At 38.1% G+C, this 14,031-nt stretch overlaps 1 protein-coding gene across 1 annotated transcript; it reads right to left on the bottom strand.

The window, feature by feature from the left end:
• Positions 1-3,254: 3,254 nt before the first annotated feature.
• On the bottom strand, positions 3,255-13,713 carry LOC134803986 (tyrosine 3-monooxygenase). The gene is made up of 8 exons (XM_063776844.1): positions 13,447-13,713; positions 8,310-8,421; positions 8,080-8,193; positions 7,955-7,993; positions 7,001-7,820; positions 4,418-4,544; positions 3,988-4,217; positions 3,255-3,794 (listed from the first exon to the last, which is right to left on the bottom strand). The coding sequence occupies exons 1-8, from the start codon at positions 13,510-13,512 to the stop codon at positions 3,620-3,622; spliced, it is 1,683 nt and encodes a 560-aa protein (XP_063632914.1). The 5' UTR covers positions 13,513-13,713; the 3' UTR covers positions 3,255-3,619.
• Positions 13,714-14,031: the final 318 nt, after the last annotated feature.

The raw sequence follows: 14,031 nt of genomic DNA, 5'->3' as shown, positions 1-14,031 counted from the left end.
ATTTATCATCCAAAATCATAATTTAAAAGTCAATTCTATCAGCAAACATAAGAAAACAACTCAAAATTTGCATTTGATTACTTTGCCTCGCATGTGAATAGCAACTTTGCTATCCGTTTTTGAAGTGCATAGTAAGCCTTTCCGAGATGGTGTGGTGAAAATAAAATTATATTAAAATGCAAACACCAACATTTATATTTGATGTGATAAATTGTTTATTTTCATTTTCCCATCCTCCATTTGTATCAACATGCCCGTAGGCTGGCGACGCCCTTGACGCTTCAAAAACCACGTGAAGATGTTATGTCTTCCCTTTGTCTTGTTGAGTATAAGACGCAAAGTCAGACATTCATGGTTTGACTGCATTAATTGGCTGGCCCCCGCGAACAGTTCGCAGTTTTGCTCCTTGTTTTACCCGCGGCTGCCTCTCAACTTGCCCTTAAAGGGCTTAAAGTCCACGCAGAACACCGACATAATTATGTACAGACATATTTCTAACTAGGCATTATGAATTCGTTTATTACGTGTCTTGTAAGTTTTTCTGGCGATTGAAGTGATTTACCTACTAACTAATCTACTAAAAATAAATTGATGTGTGTACCTACACATTTAGGACTAAATTTCAAGTGGCGAGTGAATACATAAATATTTCAATAAAACTGGTTTCATTCATTAAAACAAATAACATGTTTGTTCGGTACTTCGCCGCAAGGACCATTTTTAGATTTTTTTTTCGTTCTATGTGTTTTAGATTTATTAATAATGTTTTTTAGTTTTGGTAAACTTTTAGGGTTTCGAAACAAAAAGCTAAAAATAACCCGTACGGTGCGACTCTGTCTGTTCCCCACATCGCTAAATATCTCGGTAACTACTTATGTACGCTATCGATTTTAAATTCGAGATTCAATAAAAGAGCTTGATGATGATGAAAATGTTGTAAAAAAATATTTTTACAGAAAAAAAGGAATACATATAGTGTAAGATGTACAAACAAAATATTACTCCCCCTCGTTATCTTGGAAGTTTACCAAAAAAAATTATGATGTTTTATTTACATAACATTAACTAATATAAATATTACAGGAAAAATATAATCACACATCTAATTTGTTTTTTTTTATAACAATTTTTTTTTTCCGACTCTTGTTCGCAATTTAACCGCCATTGCGTGTGTTTGTTATTATTGAAATTTATTTGCGGTTACGCTAAAAACAACTTCTTTCAAGTAAAAACAAATTGTAATTGTACTAATATTTTTTTGATAAAGACATTCCTGACAAACCAACATACAAATATTCGGTCGTGCAAATTAATGATAAATGTACTGTACACGAGTATACTTGGTATACTGCTGGTCAAAAATCTTTCGTGTTTATTTATAAACTTTATATGTAGTTGCATAAAATAATTAAAACTTTGTACGGAACCCTCTGTGCGCGAGTTAAATGAACTAGCGCTTGGCCGGTTTTTTATATTTAAATTTAATTTACAATCAATATTTATAGAAGTCCATTAAAGGTTACTATGTATAAATGGATTAATATGTCCACCATAAATAGGGGCATGGCACACTGCGTCCGATTCGCACGTCGCTCCGAAGTTTGAGTAGTTAATCGGTAGGTAGTTAATAGAATACTTTATTTTCGGACGATCGGTCTGGCATAGTGGGTAGTGACACTAGTGACCCGAAGCCGATGGTCCTGGGTTCGAATCCCGGTAAGGGCATTAATTTGTGTGATGAACATAAATATTTGTTCCTGAGTCATGGGTGTTTTCTATGTATTTAAGTATTTGTATATTATTTATATACAGGGTGTCCCTAGCCATTGGACAAAGCCGAAATGTACATATGCATTAGGGTATTTAGAACCAGTATACAAAGTATCATAACAATCGGTGTAGCAGTTACGAAGAAATTAACAAATTACGATTTTTCCTTCCTTCCTGAGGTAATAAATAGTATGAAACCTTCTTCGACCGTTTTGATTATCTTTTTTATTTATGACATTAATAAGATTCTCACTTTTGACAAATGTCATCATTGCCTCACCTTTGCAAAACAAATTGTCAAAAGCACTGCCAATGATTAATGCAGTATGTTTCTTTTTGTTGTCGATTATTGGAAATAACTTTTGTTTGATAATTTGTTTTTATCTTTTGTTCTAATTTAAAAAATATTACCGGTAGAGCATTTCTGAGAAGTAACCCTACGTGGGATTTCAGGGTTTGTCCAATGGCTAAGGTCACCCTGTATATCGTTGTCTGAGTACCCGCAAAACAAGCTTTCTTGAGCTTACTGTGCTGGGACTTAGTCAATTTGTGTTAGGATGTTCCTATAATATTTATATTTATTTATTATTATTTATTATTGAAACAGACATCGCTCGGGCATTGGCACGTTTGACTTTGATACAACTCACACTAAATTATATTCAACCTCTATTTAGATATCTGTCTGTGCACATACCTCACCCACCACTATTTTTTCCCTTTTCAGTTGACTTTGCTCTCGATCCAGCGTAACCGGTTCTCTTATTAACCGCGGTTAACAATCGCTTTTTTACTCCAATTACTCCAATACTACGTGTAGCTACTAAGTGTGTTCGAATCGCCATCATTTTATTTCAGGAAATACCTTGAGGTTGAGATCAAAGCCCACTTGATTGAATTTTATTATTAAACGTTAAATAAAAATGTCGCTTTGAGTACTAAAAATTAGGTGGCGGAATCGATATAATAAAATTGAATTTTGATTGTATTACAGGTAGAACACATTTAAATCTGATTAGGATTGGAGCGATCATATTCCCCGGAGACCTCAACAAATCTTATTACAAGTGCGCGCGGGGTCGCCGGTCGCCGGGCCGGGCTCGCTTCTTCAGCTTATTACTTTTCCCTTTGTTCCTTTTATACAGCTATCAGTGATAGCCTGTCACTACTCGATAGATATTTGTTTAAATTTCATTTATATTTTATTTAGATTTTTATTTCGTCCCTCTATTCTATTGCATGATGAGGTCGCGTGGTAAAACCAACGCATAACCATTTTTAATTTTGCTGTTATACATATTTGCTCACGAGGGCGAATTGATTAACTAATATTAAACTTTAACATGATTGTATAATAAGACCGATTAATATTTGTGAACTGAAATTATAACATTATTATTATAAATTATAACAGCAACGGGGGTTTCTTTGTTCGTAACGATTGTATTTTAATATTGTACGGGGGTTTAGAATGAAATACAGTGTTGTGCTCAAACACGTTTATTTTCTGTTTGTTTTCAGTTTGGGTGCTCCATTTTTTTATTTCTTTGTGTCGTTCTTTAAATTACGCCTTAATTCTAATAATAGTTTAGGACTCGGGAAACGCGCACAGCCTCCGTAAATGGGCAATCGGGAGCTCTATGCACTTTCCGAGGCCCGGGCAATGAGCTCGGCAAAATAAATAATAAAATAAGGTACATACAAAAAGGAAGTCAACGAAATACCATCCGATGGTTATCACACGCGCACACACGCTCCACACTGGAGGGCAGTCTTACACCTATAATATCACTAGCTATACAGAACACGGCGCAGCCGCGTGCACTGATCATTGGATTCGGCTGTGGGTTCACTCGAACTGCGAGCTCTTCAGCTTCTTTACGGCGTTGGTGAGGTGTAGCATCTCGGTGTTGAGCTGCCAGATGAGGGTCTCCAGCTTGTCGACCGAGTCCAGCACTTCCACGCGCTCCGTGTGCGGGTTGAAGCGTACCTCGAACGGCCGGGACATGCCTGACACCCAGCGTCTGTACCATACCAAATTCCGCAATAAATATACGATACGATAAATCACAATTATAAACTTATTACTAATCTTTTGCAAAGAAAATGAAATCCTACACCAACATTATCTTTATAACCTATTTATTACAAGGTCTGGAACTCTGGAATGTCTGGATAAACTGCGCCAGTTGTATCAGTTATGATTATGATAGTTACCTGAATTTTTCTTTGGCGTCTTCGAAGCTTTCAGCGACGTAGTAAATCGGCTGGTACTCCTGGTCTTGATAGGGCTGAATAGAGGTAGAGGCAGGCTCGAAGGGTCGCAGTTCCGGCTTGTCGCTGAGGGCATGCAGGAGCTCGCCGATGGACGAGAGGAGGGCCGCGCCGTATGCCTTCAGCTGTTGATTCTCTTTGCAGAGACCGAACTCGACAGTGAACCAGTATACCTGTGAAAAAAATTCTTCATAAATCTCAATGCTTCTCTCCGTATGGAGACGTATACGTGTATACGTATTTCCAAAAAAATGTTCGCTATTGCATTCCCATAATAATAAATACAATGGTGAGCGCAATTCGCATTGGCGTTACATGGCATAGGTATATCTAGGTAACAGGAAATTAAGTACATTTCTTTAATGGTACTTACGGTGGATAATTTTTCAATTTCAGCGTCCGATGCGCCAAGGGAAGCCAGACCAATTTCTTGTGAGAATTGAGCGAAACTAGGATCAGCCAAAAGCGGAATGTGTCCAAGGAGTTCATGGATGCAGTCACTGAAACAAAGAAAAAAATATTTGATTTTTCATTTTTCTAGCTCCTATCTTTTAAATGGTTAATTTTACTAGCTCAACTCAATATTTTAAGTGAACTGTGATTCAATAAAGTCCCCTTTCTCGCTGGAAATAACCTAGCATCGTGGTCAAAGTGCGACGAGCAACATCGCAGGCACTTTAATACTTCACTTAACGAGGTTACATTTTCATCAGGCTACTAAGCCCCACTCTCAAAGCAAATAGGTTGTATTAGATTAACTTGTGATATAAATAGTTCAAACAAGCTTTAAATTCGATTTGATGGACTCGACCATTGCATAATCAATTGATCACAACATGAATATTTATAGGCTGTGTCATTTCAGCAACTGAGGCAAATCTAATGACAATCGTATGCGTTTAAACTTGCCAAGAGTAATTAAAACGTTTATAACTAAATAAAATACCTATGGCATTCATTACCCCTGGCCATCAAGTAAAAATATATCTGAATTCTGCCCGGGGGCCTAACCAAGATGACAATTGTACAAACAGCAACACTCTTAACTGCACATCGGTGGACCTTATTAAAAAAGGCATAAGGTCCTCTGATGGACAGTTAACAGTGTGGGCGATGGTACCACCACCCACCCTTAGGGCGATACTCGTTTGAACGCCTTGCAGGTAGCAGATAGTAAGGATTAAGGCAAATTTTTCTTAACTGGAACACCGCGAGTGCAGGCGATTGTACATCGTCGACAAACGCCAAATGAATAGAAGAAGAGTCACCTGCCGGCCTAGACAAGGTTACAATCGCTATCGCTTCGACAACGAAAAGCATATGTCTCTCTATCACTCTTCCATATTAGTGTGACAGTGACAGTTGCGTTTCGATCGCTACGGAGCGTAAGCGATTGGCATCTTGGCGACGCGGCCTGATTATTTACATATGAACTACTTCAAGTTTAAATCGTTATTTTTTTCTACTCAGTGTGCAAACTGTTTAAGTATATAGTAAAAATCTGACCCAACTATAGGTAAGTAGGTAGGTACCTATATCGGTGAACTCGAAACTGCGTGCATCTAAAAAAAGGCTAAGAATCGGAGGACGATCGGGACAAAAAATCCTCACAGTTATTTCAAGTAATTATCGGCCTCTTAGGTGCGATTTGGTCCAATTAACATAACATCTACAAGGACGTCTTGTGTAATATTTCCGTAAAAAAACCGAACAAGTGCGAGTCGGACCCGCGCACGAAGGGTTCCGTATAGTTGTATACCTACGCAAAAAAACGGCAAATAAAAATCACGTTTGTTGTATGGGAGTCCCACTTATTAATTTTATTTTGTTTTTAGTATTTGTTGTTATAGCGGCAACATAAATACATCATCTGTGAAAATTTCAACTGTCTAGCTATCACGGTTCATGAGTTACAGCCTGGTGACAGACAGACGGACAGCGGAGTCTTTGTAATAGGGTCCCGTTTTTACCCTTTTGATACGGAACCCTAAAAAGACGGGTACCTTATTTAACCGTAATAAAATTATATTACCGGATTTATCCGTAATGAAGCATAAATACATGCACGATTAGTTTGACATGTTAAATTTGAAATTACATGGTTAAATTATATTTTATTTGACTGTGAAATTGCAAGTTTAAAATGATTATTACCATTTAGTTTTAAGGTACAATATTTTCATCTAAATAACTTTTGAGTTATATTAGTTATTTATGATTCAAATATTAAACAAATGCACATTTTTAGTTAATTATAAACTTAAACTGTTTTATTAGCCTATATTTAAATTTTATAACCCGGAAAACACCCAACTGATTCAATTTAAGTCATTTAAATAATTTAGTAGGCATTATAGTGTCGCTTCAATGAACTAATTCATAAAATAGCGTCCTTGATATAAAAAAACCGGACAAGCGAGAGTCGGACTCGCCCACCGAGGTTTCCGGTACAAATTTAACTTGTTTTATATTTTAATTTAATTTTTATTTTTACAAATTTATTGTTTTGAGGTTTTATTCCTGTACTTGTAATGTAAGACGATATTACTTGGCAAATCCTAGGTCATCGGGAAGCCTACCCTATAAATATTGATTCCCTTAAGAGTGTCGAAATATACGTTTTTCGTGGCATAAACGACCGTATTTTTTTTTACGTTCAATTTAGAGTTCTATTTTTTACAGCTTGAAGGGACTGTAGACCTTAGTATATTGTTTTAATTTCAACTCAATACCTTCACGCGTTCCCGAGATAAAGGGTCTTAACAGACAGACAGACACACGGACGGACGGATGGACGGTCGCAAGGACGGACGGACGGACGAACAACAAAGTGAGCCTGTAAGGGCTCCGTTTTTTTTTCTTTGAGGTACGGAACCCTAAAAGTAAACAAATTAAAGATTCATGCGTAATAGTGTTAATTATCTAGTCAAGTGGGTAGTGATAGTGGTATACTTACGGTTCAGGGGTGTGGAAGGGCGAGTTGGCGTGGCGCACGTACTGTGTGGACTGGAAGACGCGGAAGGCGAGGGAGGCGAGGAAGTCTCGCGCGGTGAGCAGGCCGGCGGCCGGGCGCAGCGTGAACCCAGTGTGCGTGCGCAGGAAGTTGCTCACGTGGTCCAGCTGCGGGATGCGGTGCGGCACGAAGATGTCCGCAGCTTGCAGCTTGCCGAAGGCAGCCTTGTACTCTGCGCATGCGTGCTTGGGCATCAGGTCCAGCACGGTGTTGAATACTCGCATCCAGGTGCCATTCTCCGCCTCGGTGTAAGTAATGAATGGGATGGGGTCGTTGTACTTGTAGGCGAACGCGACCTCGGCGATCTGTTTCCTGCGCTCTCTGTATTCCTTGTCGGCGAAGCCGGGGTGGTTCATGTCGAGCTCGGGCTCGTATTTGGTCATAAGATGGTTGCAGTTGTCGAGATCGGAGGCGTGACGCGGGAACCAGGGGGTTTTAGAGGAGACGTTGTTCTCGGAGACGAGGTTGACGCCGGCGAAGGCGGTGGACTGTCGGAGGGATCTGATGAGCTGCAGGAGGTTGACGCGAGTCATGCTGACTTTGACGAGCGCGTCAAACTGGATGCCGGTGACTTGAGACGGGCGAGTCTCGAGGTGCACGACGGTGCCCTTGTAGTTGTCGATGGTCTTGAGGATGCGCGCCAAGGAGCCCATGCCGTCGCGCATGCGCAGCAAAAGGGCGGCCTGCTGGATGACTTGCTCTGCTTCCGGGGATTCGCTAGCTGCGTTTTGCAGAATCACTTCTTCCTCGGTCAGAGTATAATCTGCAAAAAATAGATCAGTCATCACTTTATAATTACTAAAATAAAACCGCAAGATTTTCAATCGCTGAAAGGGTTTCTGACAATTACGTAGTTATACTTTTTAAGAGCAAGAAAAAATATTTCCAAAAACATACCGTCATCTTTATTAGCGTCGTCTCCAATGTCAGCATCAGCTACAAAAAATATAAACCAACGTAAAAATAAAGAAAATAATAAAAAAAATAATGACAAATAAAACCAATAAAACAAAATGATTTACCAAGGTGGCCGTTCTTCGTTTCATCTTGCTGAGTGCCGTCCTCCACAGTTGGGGATTTATCGTTGGTGCCAAGTAGAACATCATCTTGGATGAAATCGGAGTCCAAGCCAGAGTCTTCATAAAAAATAATTGAACAAAATTAAGAAAATAAGCAAAATAATAATATTAACTAAAATAAAAATCCGGTTGGAAAAAGATAAAAAGGTTTTTTTAATCGGTGTTATATTTACCATTGGCGCGGGCACGAGCCTCTTCAAGTACACTTTGCTTGGTCTGTTTGACAACCAGCGTCTCAAACCTGGCGTCGTCTACCAGCGAGCGACGGCGTGATGGGTAGCCGTTCTGAAACAATACGAAATCAAATTTAGTGACAATCCTTTACACCGTAGGCACTAAAAACTAGGTGTAACTTCACACTAATGCCGCAAAAAGGTTAGGATGAAATGTGTGCGAAATGGTCTATACTTATTTACGTGAGTCATACATAGTAGGTAAAAAGTACCTAGTAATCGAAGGTTAATTTGTCGTGCATTTTTAAACATTTACTACTGTTGAAAATTGCCATGAGATTACGCAATTAAAGTAATCATAAGTATGTTGTTAATTTTTAGTAATTTACCTACACCTAGGTATATTGGTACACTTTTACAAACACATCGTGACACTTAACAATTTAACATTTTCTAAAATCTAAATATGTTATCTTTATTTAATATACTTACGTTACTACTACCAATATTTATTTAAGACCTAATACGTTTGATCGGAAGCTTTGTTATTATGTGACCGACCGATATCGACAATTGCAGTCCAAGAATATTTTAAATACCTAAATATGTACCTAACTGTAAAAAGTGAAAAAAAAAACGTAACAATAATTCCAAAACCTTTTAACCAAGGAACCCGCACACAAAAGGCTCTCTAAAAATAGGTTGATCTTCTAAATCCTTATAAATATAAAGCGGTCACATCGCATTATATTTCATGTGCGAGCAGAAATTGCTTTTACGAAGTTCCTAAGCTTATTTCCTGAGTGCGGGCGGGTGTAAAGTGCTGCCATTACCACTACGGAAACGCCATCTCGCGGAGGGAGTCTTTCAAAGGAACGCCACTTTCTGGACCACTGACTCTCAATACAAGTTAAGCCAATTAAAAGTGCCAATTAGGACATGAATTACTTGAGTCTAATTTCTTTTTCAAAAGTTTAATAGTGTGCGTACTACTTATACTACGACCTAAACGTACCCAATTAATCATACTTATTATAATGTAATAAAGCATGAATACGTTTAGTTTTGGCTTTTGCCGATATCGATACAGGCATAGTTTTTAGTTATATTTAAAGAATATGAGATGCACACGTATTTTAACATACTTAATCAAATCTTCCTCTGACACGTCACACACCGACGAATGAGTTATTACATGCATAATATTAATTAAAAAATGGAATCAAGAAATTTCCTGAGCTCGATGACGTGTTCTTGGCTGGCTACAGCCGCACAAGACCTAGCATTTTCCACTAGAGTGGCCGCGCGACTAACTATGTCAAGGGTTGCGCTTTAAGGTAATCATTCGCGATTGTTACAAGCAGTACTGAAATGATGTATTCTTGGATGTAGATAAAAAACTAAATGCATAAGGTTGACGTGGGTTGACGACAAAAACTCACCAAGTGCTACTACTACTAGTACTAACAACGCTAAAAAGTTATATAACTACAAATAAATTATTAAATTTCAATCAATAGCAAACATACTGATATAAAATTATAGGTCTATAATTGAAACGACAAAATGTGTGGACGCGGGATCCTCTCTCGCATAGGACTATACAGTCACGAACGCAAGTGTCATCACCACGATGCTGCTATAAACATCTGACACAGATGAAAAGGCCTACTAATACTGACGCGAGTGCACAACTGAGTTCTAGAGTTTTAACTAATTGTTTATCGACTCGTACGATAAGACAAGGACCGGTGTATAGTTTTATTCTTATTCGCACAAGTTAACGTGCAATTTAGAATGTCGAATTGAACACAAATTGAGTGTCTGAATAAAACTGCGGAAACAATACTGTCGAGCAGTAAGGCTCGAGTCCGCCTAAATGGAGCGGGTTCGATTCGGAATCCGGTAGATAGCCTTGGTGTGTCCGAGTGGCCACTTCACCGTTCCAATCGACCGACGGGTAATTAAGCGGAACTAGAGAGCACCCGGACCTACGTCCCTACACGAGTACCGCCCCACAGGCGCACCTACAAACCCATCAATCCAACAGACTCCTTCACTATAACAATTCCCAATTTCAATCCACTTTATCGTACATATCGCACTCATACTTTTATTTTAGGTGATTGTTAAACATTACGTATTTCCTGCAGTTACGCGCCAATTACCTATTCTAGTTTTTCCTTGAGGATGATTTTGACCGCGGTGCGGAACCTCTAATTGGTCAAGGGCTTATTCTACGACCTCGAATTCGTTGTAAACATTGATCTTATACTTCACGGTAGTTAACACTTTGTGCATTGCGTGACGGTATCATATTAAGTCTTTGGAAGCTGTCAGATTGCCGGCTAAAAATGAACACGTTCTTTGTTGGCTAGTAGTGTTTGTCGTTTTGCAGTGTGATAGAATTTTAACGATCTTTACTGTTTGTGGTAAAGTCGGTGAGCGTCGCACCTGCCTTGCATTCCGACCTTCGTCGGTCAAGGAAATACAATCATTCAGGCCTATTTGTAACAAATTACTAAGTGTTGATTATCGCACAGCACATGAGGTTAACACAATTGAACAGTTTAACAACATCGCATCGCATCGCAGAAGTTAATGGCAAAACAGAGTCTGCATTTCAAACAGGTTTTCTGATCTCGAATGTTTATATAGGTAGATAATAAAACAACATAATTTCGCACAGGCTATCGTGACCTACCAGACCTCGTAAACAGCCTATCGCAAAAATGATTGTGGTTCACTAGTAATTGCATTGACACAACGAAATCATTATCACAATCGTGATATAATCACGACTTGAATATTCACAATAGTAATTAATCTTCTCGCTAACAATGATGAGGCTATTGAGTATGTTTTTCTGCAGTAGACCAACTACATTATAAAGGATAAATATGGTTTTACCGTAACGGAGTAAAGGCGTCATCTATACAAAATTTGATCTTTATCAAAACGATCTATCACAGTGCAAGCGACATCCGACATTAGTCATTACTAATAACACCTTCAGTTCAATTCACAATATGACACAGTTTCTTTTAACATGGAAATAGTAAACAAACAAGATTACTCGCGTTTATCCATCATCTGGAAAATTAAATCAAGAACTCTTTAATTTGTACATAAATACCAATTAGGCATTGTCTTGTTGATTATGCAACGTGTCACACGATATTGTGAATATGCCGAGAAAGTGTATGCAGGTGTATCGCGTAACAGCGAGGTAATTGTCCGTTGGGATAATTTTGTTAAACGGGCCCTGCCGCCGGTGCTGTAATATGCTCTCAATATCGCGGCAGAAGCACTTTAACAGATGGCCCCGTGATTTTTTTATGTAATTCAGGGGAAAAAAGCTACACGCATGTACGACTTTATTATAATTACGCATCGAGAATAATCTGTTTACGCCTTTTGCGCTTTCACGCAATCTCTTCATCTCGGGCGCGAATGTATGAACTTTAGAGTTTGTAATAAAGGTATGTATTTTAAATAAAAGCACGTTATTTTACATATTTGACAAGGCCGGTTGTTTTGAGATTGCAGCTAGGATACGATGATTACTGTGTCTAGGCGACGTGCGTGCATTGCGGAGGTCGCTAGTTGACAATGAGCACGAAACCAAAAAAAAAACCTTAGTAGGTATTTTGTCTTATATGTGTTATGTCAACTTATGTCTATTGTTATAGCCTGACCAGTCGCGAATAGACAATCGGTATGGTTTGCAAAGATTATTTTGACAGATGTAAAACCCTTTTAGGTCAAACCAAAGTCAAGGTCAATCTTTCTGTTTACTATTTTGTTGTACCCTAAATTTCAAGTGCCATGTTACGCAGTATCGAAGTCACTTAGCTAATACGGTTTTCGGGTTTATTTAAGTCGCACAGATATTAAGTATTTATCATCGGCATAAAACTTTCCCGAAATCGAAATAATTTTCAGTTTTATCATATCAATAAATATCGAATACACGCTTTTTTTTGGAATGAATACCTATTCTTTAAACGATAGTGATAAGTAGGTACCTACTCCATAACATAAAATATAACACATTCAAGCTAAGGGTGGATAGGTACGATTAGTTAATATAGGATTTAAGCGGTATTTATAAGAGATAGAATCGGGTGAATTGCAAAAAAAAGATCTTAGTTAAGAACTGTCATTAGTTAATTGATTTCATTGTGTTACGATAAATAATCAGTTTTTATTTAAGTTATTACATTGAATTAAGTATTATAAAAGATTTATAAAATACAATAGAATCAATTAAATGTGGACTAATTAAGTCTCAATTAAGGCCTTAACTACTCTCAAGGGACGAGTCAATATTCTATTATTGATAGATAAATAGAAGAGAATATGTGCCTTTATTGCACAACTCAAAAAATAAACAGTTTCGGTAAAACAATATTGATTAAAGGAATTGTATTGTATTGTATTGTAGTACGGGCGATTTTCCGCAACTCGACGTTCTGCGCCTATTTTGCATGATGATTAAAGGAAGACAACAGGTGGTCTTATTGCTAAAAAGCGATATCTGCCTTTGGATGTAAAAGAATCGCCTATGAAACCCACTTCAATTGACACAATTATAGTAAATAAATATGTACATATATGAAAAATCACAAATGGGCATCCAAATAAACAAACACATAAATATAATATATACTTAGATATGAAACTAAATATAACTAAATCATAGAGATAAACAACCTCAGAGTAAGGATAAGTTAATACTTAAAAAAACAGTTTAAGAGATATATATCAATAATGATTTTTAATTTGTATATGTAGAATAATATTATAATATTGTTTTCTCTTTTTAGTTCACTGATCTAATATTTAGTAAGTAGATAGTACTGAAATATAAATTATTGTCTTTATTTAAATAAGTAGTTAAGCATTTTTGTGTTAAGCATTTAGAGACGCCACTTTTTAAGCTAGTCAAGTCTTATTGAAAATATAAATTTGGTGTCATCTTTATTTAATTTTTTCAAAGTTTATTGATTAAGGATGATCGGAAAATATGTGATAATTAACTATCAATGATTAACTGAAAGATCCCAAGTATTGAATAGGTAGCCAAGAAGAAGCGATGAGTCGGGAATCAAGGGTGACAGGGGATAGCCCTCACCTCGATACTGTAGGACTTCTTGATGGCGAACATCTCGCGGTTCTTCTGGGCAGCAGCAACAGCCATTTCGATACACTCCACTGGGTTACTGGTTTCCTGGGTGATGCCTGAACGCGGGGTTCACTGCGCGCTTAGCTAGCTGAGCGTCTGCGAGAGCTTTAGGTCTCGACCACGGGCTTTTGCCTGTCTGTCTACGACTCGAGCTGTCGTATTACGATAGCTAACTAAACTTTGCGATTGCAAATAGACCAATGCATGATGACTGTTCGCTTGGACAGTTTAAATAGTGTTAGGCGCTCGCCTCCCACCCCGCGGCACCTTTCGACGCGCGTGCGTCAGCCCGCGCCCCGCGCCGCCAGCGCCTGCAGCGCCCGTCACCGCCACCCGCACCCGCATCTACCCTTACCTACATTATATTTTCATATCAAAAAATTACATTTGTTGAAAAACTCAAATTAATATTTAATTATGTACAACACTGTACACCCACTCGCGGGCTGCAGACAGGTAGGTACATAAACTTCATTGTTCTTGTATTGAATTTGATGGTCCAGAAACGTTAATTTATGAATCAGTATGAAAGGG

The sequence above is a fragment of the Cydia splendana genome, chromosome Z (assembly GCF_910591565.1).
Source record: "Cydia splendana chromosome Z, ilCydSple1.2, whole genome shotgun sequence".
Taxonomy (NCBI): Eukaryota; Metazoa; Arthropoda; class Insecta; order Lepidoptera; family Tortricidae; genus Cydia; species Cydia splendana.
This window is presented reverse-complemented; position numbering and strand designations above follow the sequence as displayed.

Bases quoted from the DNA above. Each gene is read 5' to 3' on its own strand.
- LOC134803986 (XM_063776844.1), bottom strand. From the start codon at position 13,512: ATGGCTGTTGCTGCTGCCCAGAAGAACCGCGAGATGTTCGCCATCAAG. The intron at 4,545-7,000 runs GTAAGTATACCA...TCTTTGTTTCAG, and splicing joins CCCTTCCACACCCCTGAACC to TGACTGCATCCATGAACTCC. The intron at 4,218-4,417 runs GTAAGTACCATT...TTTTTTTCACAG, and splicing joins AAATTGAAAAATTATCCACC to GTATACTGGTTCACTGTCGA.